The sequence below is a fragment of the Camelus bactrianus genome, chromosome 2, assembly GCF_048773025.1.
Source record: "Camelus bactrianus isolate YW-2024 breed Bactrian camel chromosome 2, ASM4877302v1, whole genome shotgun sequence".
NCBI lineage: Eukaryota > Metazoa > Chordata > Mammalia > Artiodactyla > Camelidae > Camelus > Camelus bactrianus.
In genome coordinates, this window is record NC_133540.1 from 86,624,982 (window position 1) to 86,637,972 (window position 12,991).

Sequence of the window (12,991 nt, forward strand, 5' to 3'; positions counted from 1 at the left end):
GTCAGATTTATCCCTAAGTATTTTGTATATTTGGATGCTATTTTAAATGGTATTGTTTTATTTACTGTTAGTATATAGAAATAAATTGACTTTTCTTTATCGATCTTGTATCTGTCAAACTTGGTAAACTCACATTAATTATCAAAGCTTTTTTGTTGAGGTTATCCGATTTTCTACATAGACAATTATGTTGTCTGTCATTAGAAACAGTTCAAATTCTTCCTTTCTAATATGAATGCCTTTCTTTCATTTCTTTGTCTTGCTTTATTGCACTACCTTGAACTTCCAAGGCTGTGCAGAATAGAAGTACTGAGAACTGATCTTTATGTCTTGGACCTGATATTAGGAGGAAGGCATCAGCTTTTCACCATTAAAGACATTAATATAATATTAAATATGATGTTAACTGTAGGTTTTTCATAAATACCCTTAATCAGATTTAGCAAGTGCCTTTCTCCTTTTTCTTCCAGTTTTATTGAGATATAATTGACTTTAAAGAACTGTATAAGTTTAAGGTGTACAGTAATGATTTGATTTACATACATCATGAAATGATCATCACAATAAGTTTAGTGAACATCCATCATCTCATATAAAACAAAGTTAAAGAAACAGGAGAAACAAACTTTTTTCTTATGATAAGAACTCTTAGAATTTACTCTTAGCAACTTTCATATATAATATACAGCAGTGTTAATTATATTTATCATGTTGTACATTATATCCCTAGTACTTGTTTCTCTTATAACTGGAAGTTTATACTTTTTGACTGCCTTCATCCAGTTCTCCCTCCCCTCATCCCTTGCCTCTGATAACCACAATCTGAACTTTTTTTCTACGAGTTTCTTTGGTTTTTTTTGAACTGTTATTCACCTGTAACACTATGTTAGTTCCTGTTACACAACATAGTGATTCTATATTTTTATATATTTCAAACTGATCACCACAATAAGTCTAGTTATGATATATCACCATACAAAGACATTACATAGCTATTGACTATTTTCCCCACATTGTACATTTCATACGCATGATTTGTTTATTTTATAACTGGAAGTTTGTAACTCTTACTCCTTCACCTGTTTCTTTCCTCGTCCTCCCCTCTGGCAACCACCTGTTTGTTCTCTGTATCTATAATTCTCTTTCTGCTTTATGTTTTTTCTTTTTTTTTTCTAGATTCCACATATAAGTGAAGTCATACAGTGTTTGTCTTCCTCTGTCTGACTTATCTCACTTAACATAATACCCTCTAGGTCTATCCATGTCATCACCGGGGAGGTGACTTTCTATTCCTAGTTTGCTGAGAATTTTTATCAGAAAGGAATATCAGTTTTGTCAAATGCTTTTTCTGTACCTGTTGAGAGATCATAAGGTTTCTATTTTTTAGTTTGTTAATGTGATTAGTTGCATCAATTGATTTTTTTAATATTAAACCAGCCTTGCATACTGGAATAAATTCTTCATGATATTATCCCTTATATGTATTGTTGGATTAGATTTAACTTTTTGTTTAGAATTTTTTCTTGTATGTGGACATTGGTCTGGAGTTTTCTTTCCTTGGAATGTCTTTGCCTGGTTTCAATATTAGAATAATGCTAATAACATCGGCATTCAAAGAACAAGTTAGAAAGTACTGCGTTCTTTTTCAGTTTTCTGGAATATATTGTATAGAGTTGCAATTATTTTTTCTATAAATATTTGGTAAACTTCCCCAGTAAAGTTATCTGCGACTGTAATTTTCTTTGTGGGAAGGTTGTTTTTTTTTTAACATTTTTTATTGATTTATAATCATTTTACAATGTGTCAAATTCCAGTGTTCAGCACAATTTTTCAGTCATTCATGGACATATACACACTCATTGTCACAATTTTTTTCTCTGTGAGTTATCATAACATTTTGTGTATATTTCCCTGTGCTATACAGTGTAATCTTGTTTATCTATTCTACAATTTTGAAAGGAAGGGAAGGTTTTTTTGGTAGCTTATATCTTCGAAGGGATTTGTCCATTTTATTTCAGTTGTCAAGTTTATTAGCTTAAAATTGTTCAAAACATTTTCTTATTATCCTTTCAATATATACAGAATCTGTAGTGATACCATCTCTTTCATTTCTGATATCATTAATTTGTTTCTTTCTCTTCTATTGGTGATCAGTCTGCCTAGAGATTTATCAGTTTTATGATCTTGTCTAGAACTAGGTTTCATTGATTTTCTCATTTTTCTTTTTGTTATTTTTGCTTTCTACTTCACTGATTTCTACTCATCTTTATTCTTTCCTTCTACTTATTTCAGTAAAATTTGCTCATATTTCTGGTTTCTTAAGATGGAAGCTGACGTCATTGAATTGAAGCCTCTTCCTTTCTGACGTTTGCCATTTAGTGATACTAATTTCTCCCTGTGCTTTAATTCCACAAATTAGGTATGTTTTCATTTTCATTTGGTTCAAAATACTTCCAGATCCCATTTTGATTTGTTATTTGACCCTTGGGTTATTTAGAAGTGTGCTATATAGTTTCCAAATATTGGGGCATTTCCCAGATATCTTTCTATTATTAATTTCCAACTTAATTCTGTTGTGATCAGCACGAATACACATTGTGTGGCTTGAATGCTTTTAAATTTCTTAAGACTTATAGCTTAGAATATAGTTTATCTTGGCAGATGTTCTGCATGCATTTGCAAAAAATGTATATTCCTCTGATGTTAGCTGGAATGTTCAGTTAGGTCAAATGGTTTGATGATGTTCAAGTCTTCATTCTTAATGAGTTTCTGTCTACTTGTTCTGTTGTTGAGAGAGAGAGGTGTTTATTCCTCTAGTATACTTCTGGATTTGTTTCATTCTCCTTGCAGTTGTCAGTTTTTGCTTGTTACATTTTGCAGCACTGTTATTAGATGCTAAATATTTAGTATTCTAATGTCTTGATAAAATTAACCCCTTTATTATAAAGAAATGGCCCTTTCTATCCTTGGTAATATTCTTTTCTCTGAAATCTACTTTGTCTGATAGTAATATACCCACTCTAGCTCTCTGTTTATTAGTTATTGTAGTATATATCTTTTTCCACTCTTATTTTCAACCTATTTGTCTTTTTATCTTTAAAGTGCAAAAATAATACCAATGTGGTATGGGGTTCATAGCATATGTAAAAGTGAAATAAATATATAACAGCATAGCAAAAACGTTGAAGAGGAGAAATGAAAGTGTACTATGGGAAGATTCTTATACTCTGTGTTAAGTGGAATAATATCACTTACCACATAGCTTGTGGTAAGTTAAAGACGGATGCTATAGACCCAAAAGCAACTATTAAATAGCTATTAACTATTAAACTGTTAACTATTTAACTATTATATACACAAAGCTGTGGCTAATGAGTGAGAAAAAGGAGATAAATGGAATCATAAAAAAAAAAATTCAGTTAATCCAAAAGGAAGCAGAAAAAGAATAAAATGAGAACAAAGAACAAATGGCACAAATAGGAAACAAGTAAGGTGGCAAGTTTAAACCAAACCATATCACATTAAGTAATGTGACATAAAGTAATATAAAGAAATGTGATAATAATCACATTAAGTGTAAAGGGTCTAAATAACCCAATTAAAATGCAGAAATTATCAGATTATATTAAAAAGAAATCAAGACCCAAAAGTACATGCTTCCTATAAAAAACACACTTTAAAGATAAAAAGACAAATAGGTCTACTTTAATTCCTTACAGTGCAGCTGTACTGGTGATAAATTCTTTTAGCCTTTAAATGTCTGAAAAGTCATTATTTTGTCTTCCTTTTTAAAAAATATTTTCACTAGGTATCAGATTCTAGATTGACAGTGTTGGGGTTTGATTGTTTTTAGATTTTTTAAGATGCTGCTCCACTACATTCTCACACATATTGTTTCTAATCAAAATCTACTATCATGCTTATCTTTATCCTCTGTACCTAACAGTTCTTTTTTTTTTCTTTTTGCTTTTAATAATTTTTCTTTTCTAGTTGTTTTGAAGAATTTGATTTTGGTGTGTCCCACTTTAGTTTTCTTCATGTTTCTTGTGCTTAGGATTTGCTGAGCTTGTTTATCTGTGGGTTTATAGTTTTCATAAAACTTGGAAAATTTTTGGCCATGATTTGTTCAAATATTTCTTTCTGCCTCAACTTTTCTTCCTTCCCCTTTGGGGAGTCTAGTTACATGTGTACTAGGCTGTCTGAAGTTGTCACCTCCCACTGATGCTCTATTAATTATTCTGTTTTTTTTTAATACTCCCTTTTCTCTCTGTAGTCCTGTCTGGATAGTTCCTGTTGCTATATCTTCCCCTTCACTAATCTTTTTTTCTGAAATGGCTAATCTGCCATTAAGTCTCTACAAAATATTTTTCACCTCACACATTGTAATTTTAGTCTCTAGATGTTCTACTTTATTCTTTTTTATGTCTTTCATGTCTCTACTTAACTTTTTAACATATATAATGCAGTTTTAATAACTTTCTTAATTCCCTTGTTTGCTATTTCTAATATTTCCTAGTTCTGGATTGGTTTCTATTGATTGGTTTATCTCTTATTAAGGCTCATTTTTTCCTGCTGCTTTGCATGCCTGATAAATTCTGTGTGCCACACACTGTGGATTTTACTTTGCTGGATATTTTTGTATCCTGTATTCTTGAGCTTTGTTCTGGGGTAGTTAAGTTATTTGGAGGCAGTTTGATCCTTTCAGGTTTTGCTTTGTTAGGCAGACTAGAACAGTGCTCAGCCTTGGACTATTTGTTCTCCACTCCTGAGGCAAGATCCTTTTGTATACTCCACTCAGTGCCCCATGATTCTGGTCTGGCTGGTGGGAGAGGTGTCTGTTCCCTGTGAGCTCAGGGCACTCCTGATCTTTTCTGGTCACTCTCCCTCAGCCTTGAGCAGTTTCCTACACACATGCTCTGATCTGACTCAGAGGAATACTTGAAGGGGAGCCTCTGAAGAGCTCCAGGGTTCTCTCTCTGTGCAGCTCTTTACTTTCTAGTACTTTGTCCCATGAACTGTAGCCACCTTGGTCTCCCTGGGTGCTTTGCACTTTCTCCTTGACTCAGTTTACAAAGTTCTGCCTGGGTTTCCTCTCCTTGCACTGAGGCCTGGAACTCTATCAGGGCAGTAAGCTGGGCAATCATAGGGCTCATCTCTTTGTTTCTCATCTCTCTGTGATCTCTGCTTTCCTAGTCTGATGTCCATTATCTTCAAAACTTATTTTTATGTCTTTTGACCATGTGTTGGTTTTTTTTTAGGTAAGAGTCAATCCAGTCTCTGTTATTTCATCTTGGCTGGAAGCAAAGTTCTCTTAACTAATTTTAATGTTTAGTAACAGGTTTTCAAAATTATTCTATGGTACATTTATAAGATATGTCAGTGTTGTCTTCCTTATTTTCGAATGAATATATATATATATATATATGGGTAAACATAACCATAAAAAGTATTGAAAGCTTGTTATCTCTTTAAAACTCCCAAGACTAGAGGCCCATCTAAATCCCCTAACACCCAGCCTGAGGACCTGCTTCAGTGTCCCTTTCCTTTCATTCCTAAAGAAAGTGAAATATTTATCAAAATAAAGCAATTCAGTTAGAAGTTTTAAAATAAGTTTGTTTGACAGGTAATACTTAAGCTCAGCAGCCTTACACTTAGGGACTGAAAGCTGTGTAGTCATTGCAAGGGCCATGGTGTTCATAAGCAGATACCTACCTGCAGATGAGACAGGATTCCCATCCACAGGATTCTGCCCTTCTCATGTGGGCCTGGCCTGAGGCACCTGGAATACTGCTTCTACCCATTCCTCTTCCTTTGTTCTTTAAACCCTAATGTCACCAACTTTTAAAGATCTTCTCTAAGCATAGTAAGTGGAGAAACTGTGGAGGCCTACTTATAATCTTTTATCTACTTGTCTGTTTGGTTTAATAACTTGATGTTTATGTTTTCAGGAACATAGTTACAGTGTAATGGACAGTCCAAAGAAACTTAAGCATAAATTAGATCATGTGATCAGCGAGCTAGAGGATACCAAGAAAAGTCTGCGGAATGTTTTAGACCGAGAAAAACGCTTCCAAAAATCATTGAGGAAGACAATCAGGGAATTAAAGGATGAGTGTCTCATCAGCCAAGAAACAGCAAATAGACTGGAAGCTTTCTGTTGGGAGTGTTGTCAGGAAAACATAGAACAAGACTGTATTTCATGAAATGATTTTGTTATGTTCTACCTAAAATTGACATTGGTACAGCTTTTTAGAAAATAATTCTCATTTACCATCATTAAATAATATCCATCATTTGGAGTGATTCTTTGGATCCTCTGCAGCATTATGCATTAGAGTTATTATCCAAAGACTTCTTTTTTGAAGATGTGCAGAATTTTGTGCTAGTTATCATGTTTTTGTGTGACTTGTGACAATTATGTTTTTATAGACCTACACTAGTGCCAGATCGCCATTGTAAGATGTTAAAAGATCAAGAAAATTCTGTAGGACTAAGGAAATGGTATCAAATCAGCCAAATTAAGCTGTAGTAGTAAGAACTGGATACTTAAGCAACATCAGATTTTTGGCTAAGTTGAATTGTACTTTAAATATATTTTACTATAAAGCAGAATTCATTTATAACACATGCCCATCTTGGAGCCAATCCAAGGTGCTTTTGTCATCAATAATACCAAAAGATCTTTTTACACGGCATCCCATAGTACTGACCTTGAGAACAGCATATGGTGCAGATCTTTTGGCTTTTAAAGTTGTTCAGAGCCAAGTTAAGAAGATCCATGGTGAGGTCTCTGTTTTTCGGTACAGTACATCATTTCTGCTCACTAGGAGCACTTTGATGTGAACCAGCATAGCTTTAACAGATTTTTAAGGAGGGTCATAAATATGATTTTTAAATGGTTAGTTACTCTGACAGTTTTTCTGAACATTTTGTTTCATGACTATTATTTCATCATAGAGGTGTAAATGCCAGTAGTAGCTAATACTTTTAATGTTGTTTCATATTTTATAGAAAGCAGTATTACTAACATTTTTAAAAATACAAAATATAGAAGAACCCATTAAAAATAATAATGTGGTTCTTCTAGTTAAAGTAGGAATTGGAGAAAGGATTGTAATACTTCCCTTTAATTAGGAGGGTAGATTACTATCCAAGAGCTTTTATTTAGAGAAATAGATAAGTAAAACAGCAATTTTAGAATAGCTTCTTACTGAATTTCCAAAAGAGTATCTCTTAGTTATTTTCTGATTGATCCAGGTGTCAGAAGGTTTTAGGTCATAGGTTTTTTCCTAACTTCGTAGCAAAAACAACTGAAATTACTAAATTAACTGTCATGAACACTGTGGATTAGAATTAAAAATTACTAGCCCAAAGCCAAATTCAACTTTGAAGCACATGTACATATATGGCCTTCATTCACACATCTATACTATAATAGTTAGAATTTGAGTATCAGTTATTTCAATGTGTTAACTAGAAATGAACTGCATTTTGTGCTAAAATATTCATTGTAATTTTATTTGTGTTATATTAATATCGGTAAAGATATGGTCACTTGAATTTTTTATATTTAAGAAGTTTCTATTTTAGCTCATGTCATATTTTTATGTAAGATTCCAAACCTTCCCTCTGGGATTTTACCCACATTTGAGAGATTAGCACTATGCTAAAAAGAAATCACTGACGTTCTATCTTTTTGCTACCTTATAAAAAAGCTCATTTGCTACCCATTATTTATTTTAGTTATTTAATTTTGAATTCATAATGGACACTCTAATGGGGAGTTTGTGTATGATCTTAGTTTTATGGAGATTCTTTGCTAGAGATGGAGAATGACCCTCACTCTATTTTTGAGCAAAAAAATTAAAAGTCAGTGGACAGGGAAGAAAAGTAAGAAGATCGATCCAAACACAGTATGTCCAGATCCTAGCCCTTTACTGGCTTCTTAGACTAAATCAAGCCCAGAAGACCTTTCCAAGAGTAAATCCCCAGTTTCTGCCTCTATCAACACAGGTGTGACAGTCACTTTTACTACTTGTGTTCACAGTGAACTCAGTTCTTGTCTCCTTTCTCATTAGTCTTAGTACCATTGAGAGAGAGAGCTGTGGGCAAAGTATTGGTATCATCAAGGAGCCGGACCTACCCATTTGCCCTTTATTTTTATGAAGAAATGATTACCAGTAGAAACCTGACATAAGAAATAGGGTCTTCCCCAGCTGCCACCCAAACAAATACCTGAACACAGTATATACCTCAGTCCACTGTTCCCAGAGATTCCAGCTTAGCCTGAGGAAGAACTGTTCTGTGCACAGCAAAACCAGTCATCCCCCATCCAGAGGTTCCTCAAGCAGCCAAGGCCAACCTAAGGGTTGCAGTTTGCTTTCAGGCTTGGAATAGCCTCTGGGTCCTAGAACAAACCAGGCCACCAGTTCAACCTCAGCATCAAATCAGGTACGAAGGACTTGTCATGGTGTTTTTCTCCATGTGAACTTTGAATCTCTGGAAATAGACTTTGCTAAAGATAATCACAATTATACCATAGTCTTTAATTTGAGAAAAGATGAAATGTATTAATATATATTTAGTTTTAATAAAAAGATAAAATTATTATAGAAATAATTGAGTAGTGAAGAATCCATTATATATTTGAAAAATAAAGTATTTTTTCCAGTAATGTGCTCTATGTGGTTTTTATACATTCAGTTATTCAATAAAATGAGCAGAGAAAAATCAAGAGTATGTATACAGTGGTTTTGCTTTAATTCATTCCACATTTTTTCCTCCACCAATAACTGATATCATAGAGTCTGCTAGGTTAGATGACCCAAGTGGTAGGCCTGATTCCACTACAGTGTGGACCTGCCATGGACCTCTTTCCTGCTTTTGGCCTCACCCAGAGCTAGCAGCCTTCATGTCACCAGTATATAGGTGAGAGCAGTACCCTCAGGTGTGAAATATGCCGCCTTCAGAACCCAGAGAGGCTTAATAGGCATTGTGCCTCCTTATTCATAGTGGGAGATACAAGTTGTACTAATTTGTCTGTTACTTCAGAGGGGATGTCCTAGCATGCCCTCATCACTGGATACTCCTCCCCCAAAATTTTACTGATGTAGCAGACCCCTGAATTTCATGGTTTTTGTCTCAGCCTCAGGAGCGCATGTACTTCATCAAGGCCTCAAATTTACTTACTAGCCACATCTTGCTCATCCCATTCAATTAACATAATCCGTCAATGTAGTGAACAGTGAGTTTTCTGTAGAATGTTTATCTGGTCTAGGTCTATTTTAGTTACAACAGAAGCAAGAGAGTTACAACATAACCTAGGCTGTTCGCATCACTTTTTGCTCATTCCGTGTGAATGTGAACTGTTTCTGACCTGTTCTTTTTAGGCGGGTGGAAAAGCACGCACCCACCTGATCGGTGGTCACATACCATGTGCCTATAGCCTCATTAATTGGCTCTGGCAAGATACCACATCTGGCACACAGCTGTAGTCAGGGCTACTACTGGGTTGAATTTGCCTTAGTCCACTGTCATCCTGCAGCATCTGTCTAAATTTTGCAGGAACCAGACTGGAGAATTAAATGGAGATACAATGGGGGCCACTGCTCCTACATCCTGTAAGTTCTGTAAAGGTAGCACCTTAGCCAACCCCACAGAAAAATCTGAAGCCAGGGGTGTGTGAAGGGAGGAATTAACATAGCAGGCCTGTAAGCAAGACTTTCTAAAGATAGCAGTCTCTATCTTTAGAAAGTCCTGCTTACAAGGTTGGCTCTTGGCTGGCATCTGGGAATTTGGATTTCAGGAGGATTTCCACCATTCCCTAACTAGTAAGAGGGGCTCTCTGTGCCTTAACAATTTGTAGAAACAGTGTGGTTTATGCTGAACATCTGCTCTCCTTCTGGGAGTCTGGAATTTGGGAATATCTTGGGCAAAGAGTGCCTATATAACAAGCCCCCAGTAAAACCTTGGGCCCTGAATCTTTAATGAGATTTCCTGGTAGACAACATTTCATATATGTTGTCACAATTCCATGCTGGCTGAAGGGGGCTCCTGGAGGCTTACACCTGTTTACCTCCAGACTTTGCACCATGTCCTATTTCCCTTTACTGATTTTGCTTTATCTTTGTATTGTTTTGCTACAATCCTAGCCATGTAGCAATGGGTACAACTATATGCTGAATTCTATGAGTCCTCCTAGTGACTTATTAAATCTGGGGGTGCTCTTGGGGACTCCCAACACAGACGGTCTTCTAAAATTGCCCTGAGTTGGGGCAAAGAATCTGAGCCTTTAATCAGTCATTGGATGTGGGCAGCCCCAGAAAAAGGGAATGCCATTAGGCAAGGCAGTTCACTTCAACTGAGGCAATATCTGAAGAGGGCTGTGAGCTTAGGTCTGTCACTCCCAGCAGCTGGAGGAATAAGTCCTTGCTTTGTTCCTGAAGGGGGTTCTGGGTGTTACATCAAGAGTGTCCACTGCTTCCTTGAACTCTCTCTGGCACTCACTCTTCTTCATTTTGCTTTAACCCACAGTTATTCTAGAACGCTCTCATTAATGGTCAAATTAGTGACACATCAACCAACACCACAGTAAAACTGTTCTATCAGGTTCCTCTAGTTATGAAAATATGAATTCTTCAAAGATAGTTCTGTTGCATGTTGGGGACTTCTTATGGTTTGTAATATTTGGTACCATTTACATTAGATTCAACATAGTCTAGGTAAAGATAGGAAACTGGAGATGGGCTGATACATAAGGTAATAAATAAGTAAATAAATAAATGCTCAAGTACAACAGTACAATCAATAGAAATAGAATTTGGACAGAGATTTGTGGGTCATCAGTGTAAGTACCTAGCTGGATTCCAGTGTTTGAAAGAGATAATATATAAATTTATATTCATAAATATATATAGTTGTACATCTGAAATTAATATAATGCTGTATATCAATTATACCTCAATTAAAAATTATATAAATTTATCATGTAGTATACATATCTTCCAAACAGTGGAACCCACCCAGTACCTACACCAATGACTCACAACTCTATGCCCAAACTCCATTTCTATTGATTGTATACCCTTAACATTTCTCAGATACAGCCCCCTCCCTACTCCATCTCCAGGACCATTGCCTTGGTTTAAGCCCTTTTTCTTACCTTGATTACTGCAACAGACTCTTTGGTTTCCCTATCTCCAGTCTGCCTCCAGGAAGGTTTCTCTAAAATGCGTATGTCAATAATCACATTAAACAAAAATTACCCAAACACCCCAATTAAAAGACAGAATTATGAGACTGGTTAGGAAAGGAAGACTCAACTATAAGCCATGTTCAAGCAGTGACTTTAAATACAAAGATACAACAGGTTAAAATGAAAGGCCTTTAGAGATGTGCTCAGGAGAAACAATGGTGCCCGTGCTCCCACATCCCTCTCCTTCCTCCCAGCTCTACTTCTGATCATGGAATACTGCCTGATGCAAAGGAGGAGTCAGAAGAAGAAAATGTTAGATCAGGACCAGGAAACCCAGGAGCAGAAGACAGATACAATTTTTAATCTAAGAACCACCTGGGGGTGGAGAGTGAGCACTAGTAACAGCAGTTTAAGAGGAAATCCTGAGAATTTAGCACATCCAACCATTTCACATATATTTTTCAAGTTCCAGGAACTGTTATGCCAGGAAATGTGCTAGGCACTAGAGAACCAACAAAGAAAAGACCAGTTCCTGCCCTCAAAGAGATTAGAGACTAGCAAGAAGTTCCAAAAGCCATAATCCAGGGATACCAAGGAGTACACTTCAGGAGGATGGGCTGCCTGATGCCTTTTTCCTCACTGTGCATGGCTTTATTAGTAGACACACATGCTCAGTAGAATTCACACCACATCATCAAGTTTGTGTCTCTGTCTCATTCGTTTAATATTTATCTTAGGCAAGTGAAGTTTATAGATGAGCATATTTAATGTAATCACCCATGATGTGTGCTTTCAAAGCCTCATAAGCTATTGTGAGGGGTACAAAGATGATGAGGGCATTCACAGCCTACAGGGACACACATGTACATAACACAAACACATAGAAGTGGACAAGGTGGCAGGACTGTGGCAATTAAAGTAGGTGACTATGAAATTAATGGGGCCTCAGAGTTCCAAAATGGAACTTAAGTGTGTCAATGTGGGCACTTTTAAGGCTCTGTCCCAGGACCTGGATTCTGTCAGCACCCTCCTCAGATGTCAAAGTAGGAGACCAGACCAACCAAAGAGAACTAAACAGACCTAGGTTCAAGTCCCAAGCCTGCCAGTTTATTACATATCGGACCTGGGCCAAGTTACTGAACCTCTCTGAGTATTTACAAAGTAGACAATGATACTTTCCTCACCCTATTGTGGTAAGAATTGTATTTAATTGTGTGTAAAACATAGACCATACAATGAGCTTTCCATGTATTGTTTTTTCTCTCTAATTAGAAAAGATGCATGCACCCCAATGCTCATAGCAGCACTGTTTACAATAGCCGAGACATGAAAGCAACCTAAATGTCCACAAATGGATAAAGAAGATATGATACATACATACAATGAAATACTACTCAGCCATAAAAAACAATGAAATAATGCCGTTTGCAACAACATGGATGAACCTAGAAATTGTCATACTAAGTGAAGTCAGAAATAGAAAGACAAATATCATATGATATCACTTATATGTAGAACCTAAAAAAATATACAAGTGAACTTATTTGCAAAACAGAAGGAGACTCACAGACATAGAAAACAAACATGGTTACCAAAGGGGAAAGTGGCGAGGGATAAATTGAGAGTTTGGGATTAGCAGATACAAACTACTATATACAGAATAGATAAACAGCAAGGTCCTACTGTATAGCATGGGGAATTGCATTCAATATTCTGTTATACACCATAATGGAAAAGAATATGAAAAAGAATGTATATACAACTGAATCACTTTGCTGTACACCGGAAACTAACACA

General features: G+C 35.9%; 2 protein-coding genes across 6 annotated transcripts in view; both read left to right on the forward strand.

Moving 5' to 3' along the window:
* Nucleotides 1–8,743, forward strand: part of THAP6 (THAP domain containing 6) — a 15,524-nt gene extending 6,781 nt beyond the window's left edge. For all 3 annotated transcript variants that reach the window (XM_010969328.3, XM_010969329.3, XM_045506139.2), the window contains one exon: nt 5,949–8,743. In XM_010969328.3, the coding sequence (XP_010967630.1) occupies nt 5,949–6,203 (255 nt within the window). In that variant the 3' untranslated portion in view covers nt 6,204–8,743. The remainder of the gene's footprint in view (nt 1–5,948) is intronic.
* Nucleotides 1–12,991, forward strand: part of ODAPH (odontogenesis associated phosphoprotein) — a 36,508-nt gene that overhangs the window by 4,409 nt on the left and 19,108 nt on the right. The gene's annotated exons all lie outside the window — the stretch shown is intronic.